Raw genomic sequence first — 18,990 nt, forward strand, 5'->3', positions numbered from 1 at the left:
GGAGTGTTACTTCGGACAGGCCCTTCGACACTCAAGTCAGTATGAGCAAGAGTTATTACCCTTTTTATGAGCTTTGGAAGCCTTTTTATAGAGGAAAAAACTGGGGTAGTTGGGGAGTTATTACTCCAGGACAGGTGTCGGCCAGCTATAGGTTCGAGCTCACCTACTCTGCTGTAATTACCAAACTACCCCTGCCAATTACCAAACTACCCCTGCTGACGTGAGATCTGCGGTGGACCACCCTTGGGCCACGTGTCGACAGCTAATAGGCTGCTGTTTTTATACCCCATCAGAGTTCACCATTGGTTATCATAATCTCAAACTAACAGTGCGTTAGGTTTTTTATTTTTGAGAACCCCATTGTGGGTCCAAAACTGATAGTGAGACTCAAATTAAAAATATTTGAGTCCAATAATCGCTTATTGCTAGACTCAAAATTAAACATTCTAGTAGGCCATGTTTGTTTTGACCCTGTTTGTTTAAGATTATGCAAACTGATTATGAGTTGAAAATCAATTATTAGATTGTGAGTCTAAAACCAATCATTTGACACAAATTTAAACAATTGAGTCCAATAATTAGTTTTGGACTCACACTCGGTTGGCGTAATCTTATACGACGGATTTTGATATCTGATTCTGAGTTAAAAACTGATTATTAGACTCAAAATTATGTTTAATTTTTTAGTTGGAGCAACTCCCTTTAGGCCTTGTTTGTTTTGGCATCTGAGCGTCCTAACCCATCGATCTGTAGAGGGACCGCACATTATATGCCAGTGCAGATCGGAGGGTTAGGATGAGATGATTTTTTGTGCATGGTCCATCTGGGGCCCACACAAATAAATAGTTTGGATCTAGGACATGGTGGGCCCACTATATTTTTTTTAAAAACATGCACCCTATACAAATTCATTGTTAGAAACTTAGAATGTTGAAATTCCGACGACCACTATTATATAATGCTCCCACCTCTGGTTAGATACAAACCCCATGCAAGATAGTGGAACACACGCCACAAATAGTTTTTTATGGTTTCTGTGGACTCATATCCCCCCTAACATAAGATTACAATATTTTCCTAATGGCACTACGCGCTTTTGTTTAACACTTTTTTAATTGACTGTCACGACTCTTACGATAGGTAAGAAGTATCAACATTCAACGTCCAATATAAAAAATTGTTAAAATAAAGTGAATAGTGTCGTTATCAAATTATGGTGACAAGGATATCAGTCCCTTTTATTAGTCCAGATTCTAGAGTCAAAGACACGTGATAAATGGTTTAGGCAGCCGTAGACCTGGCAAACGCAACCCGTGCCCCGGGATCGACACGACCCACCCGCAAATTTGCAGGCACGGGTAGGGGTGGACATGGTTCGGTTCGGTTCGGTTTTGGGGTATACCCAGAACCGAACCATATATAATCGGTTCCCTGAAATTGGAACCGAACCAGAACCATATAAGTTTGGAACCGAACCGAACCAGAACCATATATAATCGGTTCGGTTCGGTTCGGTTCTGGGTTTACCCGATCTTCATCAAATCAACGGAATTTCTTCACAATAGTTGTTTGAATGTTTGGTTTTCTTTTCTTGAGATAGAATAATTTTTTGTTTCCAGCTTGTCATCATCATTATGGGAAAAGCAGAGCACAAAAGTCTCTAATGAAATGATGAATATGACTTTGTGGGGGCGTTATACAAACTACTCTCATAATATTTTACTATTTTTAAAAGCCTTTCACTTTCTTCTTACACTTACAAAAACTTTCAAGTTAATATTAAAAACAAAAAGGATTCCCACATCTTCTTTCCTGCCATTAAAATATTAAGGCTTGTTTGGTGAGATTAAAAATATTTGGGCAAGTGCTGAGATTAAAAAACTTGTTTTCCAGTCTGACTAAGGGTTTTAAGGTGGGTCGGTTCTTGGTTCGGTTCTCGGTTCCGGGATCCAAACCCAGAACCGAACCGAATTTCCATCGGTTCCAGGTTATTAGAACCGGAACCGAACCATATAACTATGGAACCGAACCGAACCGAACCATATGTGCCGGTTCGGTTCGGTTCCTCGGTTCGAACCGGAACCATGTCCACCCCTAGGCACGGGTCTGAGTTTTAGTGACCTGTCAAAACTGACCCGCGGGTGACCCAACCTGCAAAAACACAGGTCGGGTCCCGCGGGTCATTTAGCTTTTTTAAGCGTGGTGATTTTGTCATGCTAATCTAGTTAGATGCCTTTTTTTCTAATGCAAAGGATAGTGATTTTGTCATGCTAATCTAATTTTTAAGGGTTTGATGCATGAATAGGTTATGGCTGGCACCATAGAATATAAATAGGTTATGGCGGGCACCATAGGTTGATCCCAACCCTCTGATCTGAATGTTAGAGGGTTGATCACTTGATCCTAACAATCTATAGATCGGAGGGTTAGGATCAACCTATTGAAATGATTTTTGGGGCACAACCTATTTAGGTTGTGGGCCATCTAATGGACGGTTTGGATCATCCCACGGTGCCGACCATACCGCCCTCATCAAAATCCAGTGATAACATTTCTCAAAATAAATGACTGTTTGAATTTGCAGGTGACCCGCGGGTTGACCCGGCCCACCCGAGGGCCGTGCTGGTCACCTAAATTCTGACCCGCAAAAATGCGCTGTCCCGACCCGTGTGACCCGCACCCGCATCACCCGCGGGTTTTGACCCGGCCCAGCCCACCCGTTTGCCAGGTCTAGGCAGCCGCCCTAAAAGAAAGGGCTTCGTGGCAGGCACAAAATTGTTGTTTAAGCTCATTCTTAAAAGTGCGGATAAAGAGGAAAACTACTATTTTTCATGGCAAATACACCCATGGCAAATACACATGCTTTTGTTAGCTTATGCCAACAATTCAGAAACAAAGTTCAAGACTTGTTTGTATGTGAAACCAGATATATATATATATATATATATATATATATATATATATATATATGGTGTGGGGCCGTAAATTTCAGCATTTTCCCAAAAGTACAGTGGGGCCCACTTCATATGATGATCCAAACCCATCATTTAATGGAACACAACGTTAATAGGCCGTCCCCTGTAAATAATCTCTACATAGGATACTCCTAACCCTCCGATCTATTGATGTTTTCCATAATTAGCATGCCATCTACAGATCGAAGGGTTAGGAGCATCCTATATAGAGATGATTTACATGGTACAGCATATTTACATTGTGGCACAACAAATGAATGGTTTGGATCATCCAATAAAGTAGGCCCATTGTACTTTTGGAAAAATACTGGACTTCACGGCCCCACACCGAATAAAATCTCGTGAAATCAAGACAGTTGATCCTGTAGAACATCCTAATAAGTGTCTAGGAAGGAGAGAAGCACCCCCGGTTATTACAATTAGGCTATTTTTCTAAGCAATTACAAGAAGTAGCTGAAATGACAGAATGATAGTTTCAAAACTAATCACCCATTAAGGTTGCCATATCAGCCAAAAGACAATTTTGCCCATTTTACTAACTATTTAATTGGTCTTCTCCTCTAGTCTCCTGGCAATCATCAATACTTACTCCACGGAGTTTCAGAAGTCATTCAGTTATTGACTCTTGCTGCAGTTCAACACACTTCTAATAATATATAAGTTGGTGTTAAGCTTAAGCATTTAGAGTTGGGGTTATGTAATCATTTATACTCCATAGCCTCGGCTGCAATCTTGATATAGCTGACACAGAGGAGCAAAAGCAAAGAAACCACATTTTTTCCCATAAAATAAGAATAGGTATCAAGCGAATCAAAGTAAAACCCAACTCAATCCCAAGAAAAAATCCCTAACAACAAAATCACCGAAAAAACATCATCAACACAAACAATAAAATGGAACAAAACCCAACTCAACCAAACATGAAAAAAAGGAGAAATGAAACTCACCGGCTGTAGATCCTCCCTCTTTAGCCAGACATCGACTCCGAAATCTTGGGTGCTAAATGCAAGGGCGACTCAATGGCCACATCGTAAACCTTTGACCAGAGTATGTTGGTAAGATGAGCCATGGCAGCATGGACCCCGTCTGTGTCTGTGCCGGCGGTTTTCTCCGAAATGCCGCCGAGATAACCGCTTTTGTACTGCAAGGAATCAGAATGGACTCGTTTCAGGGGAGGTATAGAAGAGCTCTTTAGGGGAATAAGAGTTGGGTTAGTGGAGTAAGTGGATGAATCTGAAGCAGAGTGTTTCTGAGATATTTCAACAATGAAAACAGGGACGGAAAGGTTCCTAGGTCTGACATGGCGTCTTCCGGGCACGTGCTGTGGGGGGGGCACGGATGGCCTCCATTGAAGAAACAAAGAGACAAGGGAGTCCTGAAGAAAGAGGAGAGTCAGAGTGGGGGATTACGAGGGATTTTATACTTGCAGCCATGGTCAAGTTTAACATAAGATCAAATATCAAGGGTGGTACCGCCCTTCCAAAGTGGAACTTACTGGGCCCACTTCTACAGTTTTTAAATGATAAGGTATGTTGATATGAGCGGCAACCATAAGATGGGCAAAATGCCATTAAGAATACTTTTATTGGGTGATCCTAAGCCCTTGATAGAATAAGATCTTGGTTGATGCCTCATGATATTCTATAAGATCAATGGTTTTGATCTCTCAAACATATCACCCTCATACCCGTTTGTCGGACTCAATAATTGCCTTTATTATTGGACTCCCCTTTGTACGACTCAATACTTGTTTTTATCATTGCTGTGACAACCGATGATGGCGCCCAACAGATTATTGGCATTAATTTTGGGCCAATAATCGGTTGGGGCCCACCATCAGTTGTCCCAATCGAAATGAACTTGGCATTAATGTTTGTTAGGATTTTGAGAACCCATTGTGAGACTAAAACTAAATACCTTATATGGGTTTTGCTAACGAGTGCTCTCGTTAAGGAGCATTTAGAGCACCTATTTTCGTGTACCCACGCTTATTTTTAGAGAACCGTTTCCCACAATTTCACTTCTCTAGGGAAACATTAAATTTGTTGTTTATATGCAGGAAATACAATTTCAACATAAGAGGTATTTACATACGTGCACTGGGGTGGGGTCTGGTTTTTACAAAAATACCCCCATTACGAGAAAATAACAAGAATACCCCTATCTCTTAAAAGATAATGTCCAAAGTCGCTGAACCCATTTTCCATGAGATTGAAATATTTATTATTTTATATGTGATAAGTTTATTTTTGTCATTTTTATGAGATAGTGTATTTTGTTCATCGGATCGATGATCCTAACCTTCCAATCTATGCATTTTTTTTTATATTGTGGTGTCCATTTTACACTTCCACAAATCAAAGAATTAAGATCATTCTTTGGGGAAGATTTTACGGGCCCACACTATCTACGTCAGAACCCGACAAATGAATGGTTGGATCACCCAAGCAATGTGGGCACTAGTATTTTTTTCATTTGTTGGAGGTGTGGCTAGAAAATATTTTTCATAGGATGATCCTATCCCCCTGATCTATGTAGTTTTTTATATTGCGGTGTCCATTTTAAACCTCCTCAAATCAAAGGGTTAAGATCATTCTATGGAGAAGATTTTACGGGCCCACAATATCTACATTAGGGCCCAACAAAATGAATGGTTCGATCACCAAAAAAATGCGGCCACCAGTATTTTTTTTTTTTTCAGGTTGCACGTACGTGCAGAGCCGTCCACCATATAAATTCTCTTGCTAGATAGGGTCTTTTTATCATTTTCTATGAGATATAAGTATATTGATCATTTTTTATGAGTGAGTGTTACTTTGATCATTTTCTATGAGATAGGGTCTTTTTATTTTCCATGATATATGAGTATTTTTTTTATTTTCGAAGAGATACGTGTATTTTTAACACTTTCTATGAGATATAAGTATTTTTGTCATTTTTCATGAGATATAAGTAGGGGTATTTTCGTTATCTTTTATGAGATAGGGGTATTCTTGTTATTTTGTCATGGTGAGGGTATTTTTGTAAAAATCAAACCCTCGCCCACTGAAGCCTCTTTTGTTGAAATTGCAATTGTGGAAATAAAGTCTCGATTACAATCGTTGCTCCGGTAATAAATGTGTTTGAGAATATAAGAGTGGGGTGTATGAAAATAGGTGCTTTAAATTCTCCTTAACAAGTGCCCTCATCTTATATCTAACTCAAAATTATTGGACTGGAAGTAATGTATTCACCTCTTTTATTTATTGGGACAGTCCCCTCTAACGTAATTATGACTACTCTCTTACACGAGAGGGAAATGTCCCATGAAAAAAAGAGGGGCAAAGATTTTTCCTTAGGGTTTCAATCTTTGATGCTCATTTAAGATTATGACAACCAATTGTGAGTGCTAAACCAATTATAGGGCCAAATTTAAATGTAATTTTGAGCCTAATAATCGGTTTGGCACCAACAATTTCTTGTCATAATCTTAAACGAGCAGGGCCATGATTTTGAGTCAAATAATCAATTTTGTACTACAATTGATTCTCATAATCAAAACAAACAGGCCCTAACGTTGTTTGTTTTGGTTTATGAGAGCGGACTGTGAGTCCAAAACTGATTATTTGACTCAAATTTACGAGTCTAGCTAATAATTATTTTTTGACTGCCAATTGGTTCTCAAATTCCAAAACAAACAAGGCCTTAGTGTTTATAGAAAAGTCACTTTCTTGAAGTTAAAAGAAAAGGTTTACCTAGCAAAATTAGAGCACTCATGTGAAATCTAGATTACTAATCTTGTAGTACATCTAATCAAGGTGTTCTAAATCTCATTTGGTTGGACAGATTGTCACCATTCCAATAAACCGTTTAGATTAACCAATTAGAGAGAGAGACCTAGCCAAACCCTAACTGAAATTTAAAACCTTGCTTAAGATGACATTGACACGATATATTGGGAAATGATATCCCCCCCCCCCCCCCCCCCCCCCGGAACCATTCTCACAAAACCTTTAAAGGGGGGATATTATCCGTTTAGGAGGGGGAAAATATCATTTCCCGATTTATCGAATGCATCATAAAAGTTAATTTTAAAAGAAACGGCCGAACAACGCGACATTTAGTGTGATCCCCCGTCCCCTTCCATTGTTACGCCCAACTTAGGGTGACATTGACTCCAAAGGAAAGTGAATTATCTCCGGCCCCACTTTTCTTCCCCGGCCCGCGAAATGCCTTGTGTGATGGACGCTAGCAAATCCCTTATTTATTATTATGAGTGCTGACGGAATGGTCCTATGAAATTAAGGGGACGAAAATCTCTTCCTCCTCGCTTTTTATTCTAGTTCCATGTTCCCCCTTTTAGATGCACGTTAGGAAACTGCCGCGGGTTTTACGGGTGATTTTCCTTCCTCATTTTGAGAAGAGGTTCTGGACCACGAAAAATACAGCCCAGTTCAAAGAAAATTACCAAAATAGGCATCTGGATTGTAAATGTCATCTTCATTAATTTTTCTGTAGATGCAAATCAGTTCATTGGTTCTTACTATTCATTTGCAAGCCATTGATTGGTCGGTTGGATGATCGTCGCCTTTTGACTTGTGGCACAATTCAGTACGTCCCAGATGGGTTATCAAGTATGTAAACAGGGATTATAGAGTTCACAGAGACTTGATAACCACTGTTTAGACTTGATTACCCCTTGTGAGACTCAATGACCCTGTTGAGAAATTGATATCCCCAGGCGAGATTTGATAATTATGTTTAGGTTAAAGTTGTTACATCGTATTTAGACCTGTTAACCAATTGATTGTTGGGCCCACCAACTGTTCATGTTGTAGAGAGAGACCGGTTTAGTAGCCGTGTAGCGGTTGTAGACTGGGGAGGAATGTCACTGCCGTAATCTTTGCCCACGTATCTGTTATTTGCCCACTTCTACATCTACACTGCCATCACTGCCATTTTTTATAATGGCATGAGGTACTTTGTCTCACTTTTTTTTTAAGGCTACAGTTGTTGGCGCTACCATGTTTTCATAATTCACGGGATTTACTAGGGACCATCACAGAAGGTATTATGCGACTGCTGTTGCATGAGAGAGTAGCCAATGGGGGTCACTTCTCATGCAACAGCCTCTCACTGAAATGCTGTCTGAGATGGCCCCTAGCAAATCCCAAAGAAAAAAGCCAAGCTGGGTTGGGTTTTTGGTAATTATCCTTTTCTATAGGTAATGCCGTAAGGCTCTGTTCACTTGCCTTTTTGAGAAAGGAAAGGAGAAGAAAGTAAGCCAAATTTTCCCGTGACATGATTTGACATTTTCCGCCGTTCACTTGTTTTCTCGGGAAAGCATAATTACACAGGTGGAACGTATAAATAATGACGTGGAAAACGAACTTTCTTGCACTTTCCCTCTAAATTTTCTCACCAAAAGGGTGAGAAAATCACTTTGCCTGTATACTTTCTTTTCCTTTCTCGGCCAAATGAACAACGGAATTTTCTCACAGAATGAATTTTCTCACAGTTTCTTTTCCTTTCTTTTTCAGTTTTCCACGTCAGATTCTTTTCCTTTCTCTTCTTTTCCAGCTGCTAGAAAACAAGGGAACAGAGCCTAAGGGAAAAGCAGAGAAGAATCTTTTCTATAGGTAATGCTGTAAGGGAAAAGTCCTCACCCACATGGTGGGACAAGTGTAATGAGTTAATAAAGTCAGAAAAATCACACATACAGGTAATGCCGTAAGGGAAAAGCAAAGAAGAATCTTTTCCAAAAATAACCGAAGTAGCCTGTTGTGTCCAATATGGCAATGACCAGCTTTGGCTCATTCAATTCCCATATTTGTACCCACAATTAAGGCACTGTTTCGTTTTGGATTTCCAGGCCAAAACTGATTATTGGACTCAAAATTAAGGCCCTGTTTGTTTGGGATTGTCCGTCCAAAAGTGTTTTTTGTACTCAAAATTTAGATTTTGAGAATTGATTTTTTAAGTCCAAAACTGATGATTGGACTCAAAATTAAGGCCCTGTTTTATGGATTTTTTTTAGTCCAAAACTGATGATTGAACTCAATTAAGGACATGTTAATTTTGAGTCTAATAATTGGTTTTTTGGACTCGAACAAGTCCCAAAATCTAAAAAACAAACAGGGCCTCAGCATAATTTTTAGTCCAATAATCAGTTTTGGACTCAAAATCGATTCTCAAAATTCAAAACAAACAGGGCCTAATATTCGTTACTTGCAAGAATATGATATTGCACTCCTTTATTTTTAATAAGAGACTGACTCGGCGGATAGTCACATTAGGGATCTATGCCAATGATCAAATAGTGGGTCTCAAATGGGGTCATGCACGTCAATTGAGACCGTTGATCATGTAGGGTCCGGAGATTGCAGAGGTGGTTTTGCTGGGCTGTTAAGAGTCTTGATGAAAGAGTAGACTGAATGGGGGATTACGAGGGATTTTATACTTGCACCCATAAGATGGACAAACTGCCATTGAGAATACTTTGATTGGGTGATCCTAAGCCCTTGATCGAACAAGGCTCGTTTAATGGAATACTTTGATTAGGGTTACACCAAAAAAGATAAACCATTGATTTTGTAGACCTTTAATGGAGCATCCATTCAGGATGGACCTAAGATGAATGGTTGTGATCTCTCAAACATATAATCCTCGTACCCGTTTCTACGACTCAATAATCGTCTTTATCATTGCTAATGCTCATATAGTCATATTGTGACAACCGATGGTGGGGCCCAACCGATTATTTGGGACCCCACCATCAGTTGTCCCAGTCGAAATGAACATGGCATTAATGTTTGTTTAGGATTTTGTGAACCCATTGTGAGACCAAAACTAAATATCAAACTCAAAATTATTGGACTGGAAGTGATGTATTCACCTCTTTTATTTACTTGGGACAGTCCCCTCTAATGTATTTATGACTACTCTTTTACACTAGAGGGAAATGTCCAAAGTATAAAGAGTGTCGAAGATTTTTCCTTAGGGTTTGAATCTTTGATGTTCGTTTAAGATTATGACAATCAATTGTGAGTGTTAAACCAATTATAGTACTCAAATTTTAACGTAATTTTGAGTCCAAGAATCAGTTTGGCATGAACAATTTCTTGTCATAATCTTAAACGAACAGGGCGTTGATTTTGAGTTAAATAATCAATTCTGTACTACAATTGATTCTCATAATCCCTAACAAACCGGGTCTAACCTTGTTTGTTTTGGATTCTGAGAGCTGATTGTGAGTCCAAAACTGATTATTTGACTCAAAATTACTAGTCTAATAATTAATTTTCTCAACTGAACGATAGAATTGATGTGCTATCAACATCCAATCTTAAATAGTGGTACTGTAGGATTATGCGCCCCCCTGCTAACGTGAATCGTGGGCGCATAATCCTCAGGGGGGTGGGGGTTGAGAAAATTATCTCTCTATTTTCTCCCCTGAATGATTCATTCTCAGTGCGCATAAATGGCAAAATTACAATTTTTCATGACAAATATATCCCTACTTCGGTACACATGCTATTGTTTGCTTTTTGGGATAATTCAAAACCGATTTATTTCATTATGTGCAGGTAAAATCAAGACCTTTGTTATAGTAGAGCATCCCAATAAGTGTCTTTTATGAAGCGAGATAAAAGATCCCAGTTTGTTTTTAGAATTTCGTTTGGGAGATGATTTTTTCGCGCTGCCCCCCAGTAGGATAACACACCCCATTTTTAAGTGAATTGTGGGCGGACTCTAACGCAAATTACGTTAAAAGGGGGTTGTATTATCCTGGGGGGGGGGGATGCGAAAAAATCATCTCCCTTTTCTTTTCGATTTTTTCAAAGTAATTATCCAAAGTAGCTGAAATGACTAATGGGAGGCACTTTGAAAACTATTCACCCCACTAAGGGCGCCATATGAGAAAAAGATAATTTTGCCCAATTTTGCTATTGTTTTTTATAGCATGCCATTGCTCTTCTCCACTAGTCTTCTTGCAATCTTTGATACTTAGTCCCCCTTGGCCGAGTTTCAAAAGTAGTTTAGTTATCGTCACTTGCTGAACGTACTTAGGCAATGTCAAGGTAAGAACACTATTCTTACCATCATGCGATCCCACGAGTGAATAGAAAGTGAGATTTATATTGGATCTCACTTGAATCGCCCCAACTATCCTCCTGAGGAGAAGTTTGGTTTCAAACTCCGGTTCGAACACGAGGAGTACGCCATGCTAATGTGTCTTGGATGATCCACATCTCCGGGTCAGATGCTGATAAGCACATTGAACTATCCATGCGGCTGAGAGCCCTCACAGCCCAGGCACAATGACACAATTATCAAGAGCATGCTCGAACAACAAGGGGATGATTTGACACAATGGAAGGCTCTAAGGTGTAAATAGGCGTTGAGGCTGCTGAAAGAAATAGGAGATCTCGCCAGCATGAACCGTCAAATTCTCACCTCCCCTGGCATTACGTCATGCTTCCCGATCGAATCAACCAACACCCCATCCATGAAGCAAGCTGTAAAGGTAAGGACGCTTTGTGTTAGGAATTAAGAACGTAGCAGAATAACGATGCAAAGATAAACGAAAGATTCACACACATAACACACAGATTTACGTGGTTCACCCAACTAGTTTGGTATGGGCTACGTCCACGGCAGAGCGACAAGCCAACGATTCCACTATTCTGAAGAAAAGATTACAAACCCTCACGCCTCTCCGTAGCGTCTCCTGATATCACATCCCTTTTATATGGCGGTCAGAAACTCGTTACAATAAAGAAAAACCCTAATTCATGAAAGTACAAAACTGCCCCCGAACCCCCGCCCCCTGCAACCCCCAGGCCCGCTCAATGGCGAGCGGGACCGCAGTCAAGGTAAAGTGTATAGTACTTTCTATATTAGACTAAGATCAGGCTTCACCAATAACACTTTGTGACCAGAGTGTTGGCATCGTTGCAATGCCGAACACCATCGCAAACCCTGCACCTCTATAAAGGTAAGAATCCAAAAAATTGAGAACTCAATAATTTTTGGCCTTCTTCTTTTCATTAATTTTTTTATACTCTCTCTCTCTTAATTCTAAGGTTGTTTATCCATTCAAAATGCATTATTTGTTTTGATAAAAAATTAATAGACCTCTTCAGATAGGGTAGATTTCACCTCCGTCATGGCTTGGATTAGACTAAATGAAAAACCATTTTTTTTTTAAATTTCAGCCATTCATGGAGGAGTGAATGGGTTGATTTCCATCGATGCACTTAGTCATGATGGAATGCTCTTTCTTGCCTCCATATATCGTTTATAAAAAAGCAAATATAGTTAATAAAAATGCAAATCACAATTCTATACAATCAAAACAAACAGATAAATAGACTTAATTTCTCCTTGAATGGAACCAACTTAATTTCTCATTTTAATTTCAATCTCAAGATTATTCTTCATTAAACTTCAGTGTAGAAAGTCTCAAATATAGGGATCGAATCCCAATGTAGAAAAGTTGGAATGGTGAAGGCGTCAATCTCTAAGCATGCATGAGCAAGTTCCAAGGGAGTGGGTGTTCAAGTGGTCAAACTTAGAATTCCATTAATTTCTATCAATCAAATAATCATTAACAACCCAAATAAAAGAAAATAAAGCCACACACACATAACTCATAATTTACCGAACAAGGTATATTTCGTGAATATCAACGATAAGATTTTTGTAACCTTTTGCAGCATCAAGAAAAAAATTATTTCTCTATACAACTTCTTTATACTCCAACACCAAAAGCTCTTCTTTTCCTCAAGATTTAATAATTATTTTGTCTAATCTTTTTATTTCCTTACAATTTTATCAACTCATAGGCTTTAATCGACGTCCTTTCTCCCATTCAAGAATTTTAGTATAGGAAGACACTTTCATAACGGGATTTCGTTTGGAAAATAAAGATGAAACCCTATGTTGCGACACATGAACAATAAGAAAGGAAGTGAACTTGAATCCCCTCGAAATGCAAAAAAAAAAAAAAAAACTGTAGAAATGACCAAATTGTTTGTCAATTTCACTCATTCGAATCCCCATGAAATGCAAAAAACAGTGGAAATGACCAAATCGTTGGTCAATTTCACTTTGGTCTTTATTTTCCAAATGAAATCCTGTTTTGCTAGCAGCGCAGTCATCTTTCTTAAATGAACTCGGTCATCGTTTGTGCGAAGTGGATTTGCGACAAAATCACAATGCATGAATCAGCAATAATATAAATTACACATCTTAGACCATCAAAAATAAAAATGAATATTGAATTTCACATTTACAAAAAATACTAAGCTGATTCTGCTGCACAAACACCGAAATATATTGCCATCAACAAAAAGGATATTGATTAAAAATAAATCAGCTTCGGAAAATGAAACAAGACAGGGTAAATATTTTTCGGATACATATATTTTGTCGAAAAAAAAAAACTGTGCAACATCAAATTGAGGTTTTCATCCCTGTTTCTTTTTTAGGAACAAAACTTAGCTCCGGACCAATTTGGAGTTCCTCCAACCCCTCTAATAGCAAGGGGTGTGGAAATATAAATTACATGGTATTCATATTTCAACACCCCTTGTTGTTAGAGCTATTAGCAAGCGGACGAAGGAAAGTTCCTCCAAACCGGTCTGGAGCCAAGTTTTATTAGTATTTTTAGGGGCAAGCTTGTCATGCTCCCCTCACTCCCTTCATCTCCGCTCATCTCTCATAACTGGCCTCACTAACTCATAAAAAAAAAAAAAAAAATGGCCCCACTAATAATCGATGGACTTTTATTACAAGGTTGCCAACATGCGACCCACGTGCAAGGTTTATGTGATGAGGATCATGGCAGCCTTGTCGGTATGTGGGAATGCATTGTACCATATGGACCACAAGTTAATGAAAAGTGAAACGTTGGTATCCAAAATGCGTATATCTTTAAAAAACAATAGCATGAGTGCTAACAAGAGTTTGAAAGAGTCACCCACTTGCATAGTCTAATCAAACATGCCTATCCTTTGGATAGCGAGCCGGGGTTGGTTCTTCTTACGATAGCAAGCCCGGATTTTCTTATCGGGTTGGTCTCTATTGGGATAGTAAGCCGGGGTTTATTTTATCCTTGCATGGGCTACTCTCCTTCATTCACGTTGTGTACACCAAAGTATAGGCTATCGTGGTATATTATAGATGCGGGTGCCTAATCCGAGAGGGTGTATTCAAGAAAATAAATTATCTGAGTAGGATAGCCAAGCTTAGGAATAGTTTATCCAAAGATATCTATCCTGATTTCTCGTTTACAATAATAGTCCCAAAGGTTAAAAAGGCTACTAATATCCTGATTCCTCGTTAACAATAGTCCCAAAGGTTAAAAAGGTTACTAATATCCACAGGACCATGTTTTGATAACGGGACAAAATTTACATTCTTTTGATAGGCTGCCGTTATCTTTTTGGAAATTACAATACACTTTGAGGAGTCGGTCATGTACAACAAAGTAAGTTAGTTGCATTATCAAAGCATGTTTTTGCAGATATTAACAGCATAGTTAAGATAAGACTACTTATCTTAATTTCCTTTTAATTGGCTACTGAGATTTTTTTCGGGAATGTAATACCTTTTGACCGCAAGTGAAATAATAAAAGACAAGGGTCGAATGAAAAATTGACTTAGGAAAGGATAGGAGAGACAAAAGGGTCTGGATCTTCAACTCATCTGGCACCTACATGGAAGGTATCAACCCCATTTTTTTTTTGAAATGGAAGGTATCAACCCCATCGCTAAACATAAAACCTAGGTTTGCTTCTATCATGAGTCCTCTGCATGAGGTTCAAAAGAAGAATGTTACCTGGCGGACTAGTTCCACCTAGCCAAATGGAAACACCATCGGCCCATCAGTCTCCTCATAGGTCAACAGTGTCATTGAATCATTTTAGTCCTTTTGTTTCCCTACCCACTGCCTTTGAGATAAGGTTGGTGTTTTTCATGCTTGATTTTATTCAATAAACCGGTAGGGGTCCCCACCAAACCCTAGCTTACCCATAAAAAGAAAAGGTTTGCTTCTATTAGATCATCCAATGTATATGCCATACACTAAAATCCACTTACATTGCATAATATGTAAACCTTCAATTTTTGTAAGCTTTCTTGATGACACATATGGCTTCTTATCTTATCGATCCGCATATTCTTCCGGATAAAAAAAATATGTGCCGACAAAAAGTAACTAAATTATACAAATCATTTATTTAGGGCATTGGAGCAAAATGCACTCATATTGTACAACGGGATGATTTAAATCTTGTGATAACCATGGTTTTAAATTTCGACCGAAACTGAAATTCACCGAAATTCCGAATTTCGCCAATTACCAAATTTAGGAATTTTGGTCCGAAATTTCGTTTTACCTCTATTTTTTTAATAAAAAAGAATTGCTACAAAATTTCGGATTTCACCGAAATTTCGATTTTCTGTGGGGTCCGAAATGGTTACCGAAACCGAAATTTTAAACCATGGTGATGACAACTAGAAATGATATGAACTAAATCTTGAGAGAAGGCTGGTGATTAAGATATGACCCAAACGAGTGGTTTGGACTATCTGCCTTTCTCATTTACCCACGTGCACGCTGCTAAGTAATGACCAGTGGCCTAATAAGAGTTTTATGAGATCGATTGATATTTACATCCTTTATTTCGATAATATATTAATATCAACCCCTTTGTTTACATTTTAATTAGGGATTTGCTGGGGGACTATCGTACAAGGCATTCTGCGGAGTGGCTGTTGCATGAGAGAGCAGCCACGTCAGATGAATTAAATGAATAAGACAAAATCTGAGCCTATGTGGGGCTGCTCTCTCAGGCAATAGCGATGGTCCTTAGCAAATCCCTTAAAATTAAGAGATTTGCTAGGCAATTCCGCGGAAAGCAATTTTATTACTTAGGAGATGCAGGAGATAATAACAGCCACACAGGCTCACTTTTAGCTGATTTTGTCTTATCCTCTCTTGCTAAAGTGAGTCATAAATCGAAGGTCCCACTAATTAAAAAATTGAATAGGTTCGGTTGAACTCATGTTTTTCGTGGGATAATAATGTAGGAAGCTTTCCGAATATTTTTCCTTCCGGAACTTTTAAAAATAGGTGAATGATAGATGCAAGGGCACCCGTGCATAGAGACCCGGTCATGTAATTTTTTGTAACCTTTAAAATTGGTTGAGAAAGTAAATTTGGTTCCAATCAATAGTCTTTTCTTGGCGCTTTATGAGAGCGAGCCCTTGCACCTATCATTCCTCTTCAAAAAAATAAAATAAAATAAATAATGCAATCCAAACGGTAGGAAAATATGATTGCCCTTTTTTTAATCTATAAATACCAACACCATGTGTCATCCAAATCCATCCTTCTCTCAGACATTACCATGAACACTCTCCGTCTCTCCTTCCTCCTCTCCCTTCTCCTTCTTCTCCCCTTCTCTCTCTTCGCAGACCGTTGTAACCCCGAGGACAAAATAGTCCTCCTAAAAATTAAAAAAGCCCTAAACAACCCTTACCTTCTCGCCTCCTGGGACTCCAAAACCGCCTGCTGCGGCTGGTACCAACTCCGATGCGACGATTTAACTCACCGAGTCACCGAACTCACTATCTTCGGCGGCGAACTCACCGGCCAGATCCCGGACGCCGTCGGCGACCTCCCTTACCTCAACACTCTTCTATTCCGCAAGCTCTCCAACCTCACCGGCGGCATCCCTCCGGCCATCCTCAAACTCAAAAACCTCAAAACTCTCTGGCTCTCCTGGACCAATCTCTCCGGTCCTGTTCCCACATTTCTCGATCAGCTTCCAAATCTCGAATACATCAACCTCTCTTTCAACAATTTCTCCGGTCAGATCCCGGCCAGCCTCGCAAATTTCACCAAGCTAGGAGCTCTCCATCTCGACCGGAACCGGCTCACCGGAGAGATACCAGAAAGTTTCGGCAGATTCAAGGGGAATGTACCGGATCTGTACCTGTCTCACAACCAGATCACCGGAAAGATACCGGAATCTTTCCGGAACATGGATTTCACACGTATAGATCTGTCACGGAATAAGCTTGTCGGTGACGCTTCAATGCTGTTTGATAAATCGAAAAAGACGGAAACTGTTGATATCTCACGAAATCTTTTGGAGTTCGATCTTTCGAACGTGACGTTCCCGGTGGCCACTTTGATCTGGTTGGACATAAACCACAACAAGATCTACGGGAATATTCCGGCAGAGATAACGAAGGTGGAGAATCTGCAGTTTTTCAATGTGAGTTATAATCGATTGTGCGGTGAGATTCCGAGCGGTGGGAGAATGGAGCGTTTTGATTACTCTGCATTTTTCCACAACCGGTGCCTTTGCGGAGCTCCGCTCAATGTCACGTGTAAATGAACGGTTTGTTGCTCTTCCGGTGTACGGATTGGCCGGAGAATGAAATTTCCGGCAATTTGGAGGTAGTAGTACTAGTTTCTAAGAAGTTGGTGTGGTTTGGGAAAAATAAAGTAGTCTTTATTCTCCGTTCTGTTGTTTTTTGCGTGAAGATCTTTTTGTAATCAATAAGCAGCTTTTGGCACGTGCACTCTGTTGATAATTCCCCCTCATCATTGACTCGCCCATAACATGTGGGGCATGCAGGCCTTAAAAGCCAATCATTATCATGGACTCATTTCTTTTTTATTCTCAGCAACCTTTAAGTGGCCTTTGTACAAATCCGAGGGCTTTGAATAGGGGGTGTCAATGGACCCAGATGTCCGAACAGAGAGACATTCCCATGATCCATGGACACATTTCAGGGCCCTATCATAGGATTCGAAATTATTACCAATCGGATCTGGACCTGGCAAAAGTGACCCGTGCCCGCAGGTCGACCTGACCCACCCGCAAATTTGCGGGCACGGGTCTGAGTTTTAGTGACCCGTCAAAACTAACCCGTGAGTGACTCAACTCGCAAAAACACGGGTCGGGTCGGGTCAATCCGGGGGCACCCGGTCGTTAGCTGCCCACAACTTAAGAAACCTACCCTTTTTTCGCCCATTTCCAATGCTCTTTCTCACACGCAAAAAACGACAAACACAGAGATCGAAAAAGAAAAAAACATTCCTTTTCTTCTTCTCTATCTGTATCCGTGTCTTTTTGGCCTTTTGTATTGGCATCTTTACTTGTTTGGTTGTATGTTCTCCACATATTGCTTTTTCAGTAGCTACTTTTGCTGCTGAAATGGTGGTTTTGGGGTGAGAATTTCATGTGGAGAGGTTTCCTTTTTGGGATATGGCGGTTTTCTTATCTGGGTTTTAAGTCTTTATTATTTTGGTAGAGGTATTTGTGCTCTTGTGTTCTTTTTTTGTTGATATGGTGGTTTTGTGGAGGACGCCGACTGCTTCTTCGTCGGAGACTATGTTTTCCAGGAGCAGTAGCAGATCATCCAAGGTTAGGTTTTCTTCATCCTGATTTCCGTTTAGATCCCACCGGATCCGGGCTAGGGTTTGATAAATCGCTTTTGAGGTGTTTTTTTTATCAGATTCTTATCAGAAATGCCGTATAGGGTTCTAAATTTATTTTTATTTTTTTCTATTTTCTTTTGAGATTTGTTCTGATCGATCCTAACCCTCCGATTGATCCCAACCCTCCGATTTGAATGTTAGAGGGTTGATCACTTGATCCTAACCCTCTATTGATCGGAGGGTTAGGATCAACCTATTGAAATAATTTTTGGGGCACAACCTATTTAGGCTGTGGGCCATCTAATGGACGGTTTGGATCATCCCACGGTGCCGGCCATACCCCCTCATCAAAATCCAGTGATAACATTTTCAAAAATAAACAACTGTTTGAATTTGCAGGTGACCCGCGGGTTGACCCGGCCCACTCGCGGGCCGCACGGGTCACCTAAATTTGACCCGCAAAAATGCGGGTCATCTCCTGACCCGACCCGTGTGACCCGCACTCGCATCACCCGCGGGTTGACCCGGCCCGACCCACCCGTTTGCCAGGTCTAATCGGATACAGACAACCAA

At 39.9% G+C, this 18,990-nt stretch overlaps 1 protein-coding gene and 1 long non-coding RNA gene across 2 annotated transcripts; one reads left to right on the forward strand and one right to left on the reverse strand.

Annotated features, from left to right (window-relative positions):
* Window positions 1-3,731: 3,731 nt before the first annotated feature.
* On the reverse strand, window positions 3,732-4,460 carry LOC143860659 (uncharacterized). The gene is made up of 2 exons (XR_013239773.1): window positions 3,923-4,460; window positions 3,732-3,822 (listed from the first exon to the last, which is right to left on the reverse strand). It is a non-coding gene; the product is annotated as an uncharacterized LOC143860659 (long non-coding RNA).
* Window positions 4,461-16,337: 11,877 nt separating this feature from the next.
* On the forward strand, window positions 16,338-17,549 carry LOC143849742 (polygalacturonase inhibitor-like). The gene has a single exon (XM_077358918.1). The coding sequence runs from the start codon at window positions 16,373-16,375 to the stop codon at window positions 17,366-17,368; it is 996 nt and encodes a 331-aa protein (XP_077215033.1). The 5' UTR covers window positions 16,338-16,372; the 3' UTR covers window positions 17,369-17,549.
* Window positions 17,550-18,990: the final 1,441 nt, after the last annotated feature.

This window comes from Tasmannia lanceolata, unplaced genomic scaffold, assembly GCF_043159265.1.
Source record: "Tasmannia lanceolata isolate RefF3 unplaced genomic scaffold, GAP_Taslan_0.1 ptg000003l, whole genome shotgun sequence".
Taxonomy (NCBI): domain Eukaryota; kingdom Viridiplantae; phylum Streptophyta; class Magnoliopsida; order Canellales; family Winteraceae; genus Tasmannia; species Tasmannia lanceolata.

Coding starts and splice junctions, on each gene's coding strand:
- LOC143849742 (XM_077358918.1), top strand. CDS start 16,373: ATGAACACTCTCCGTCTCTCCTTCCTCCTCTCCCTTCTCCTTCTTCTC.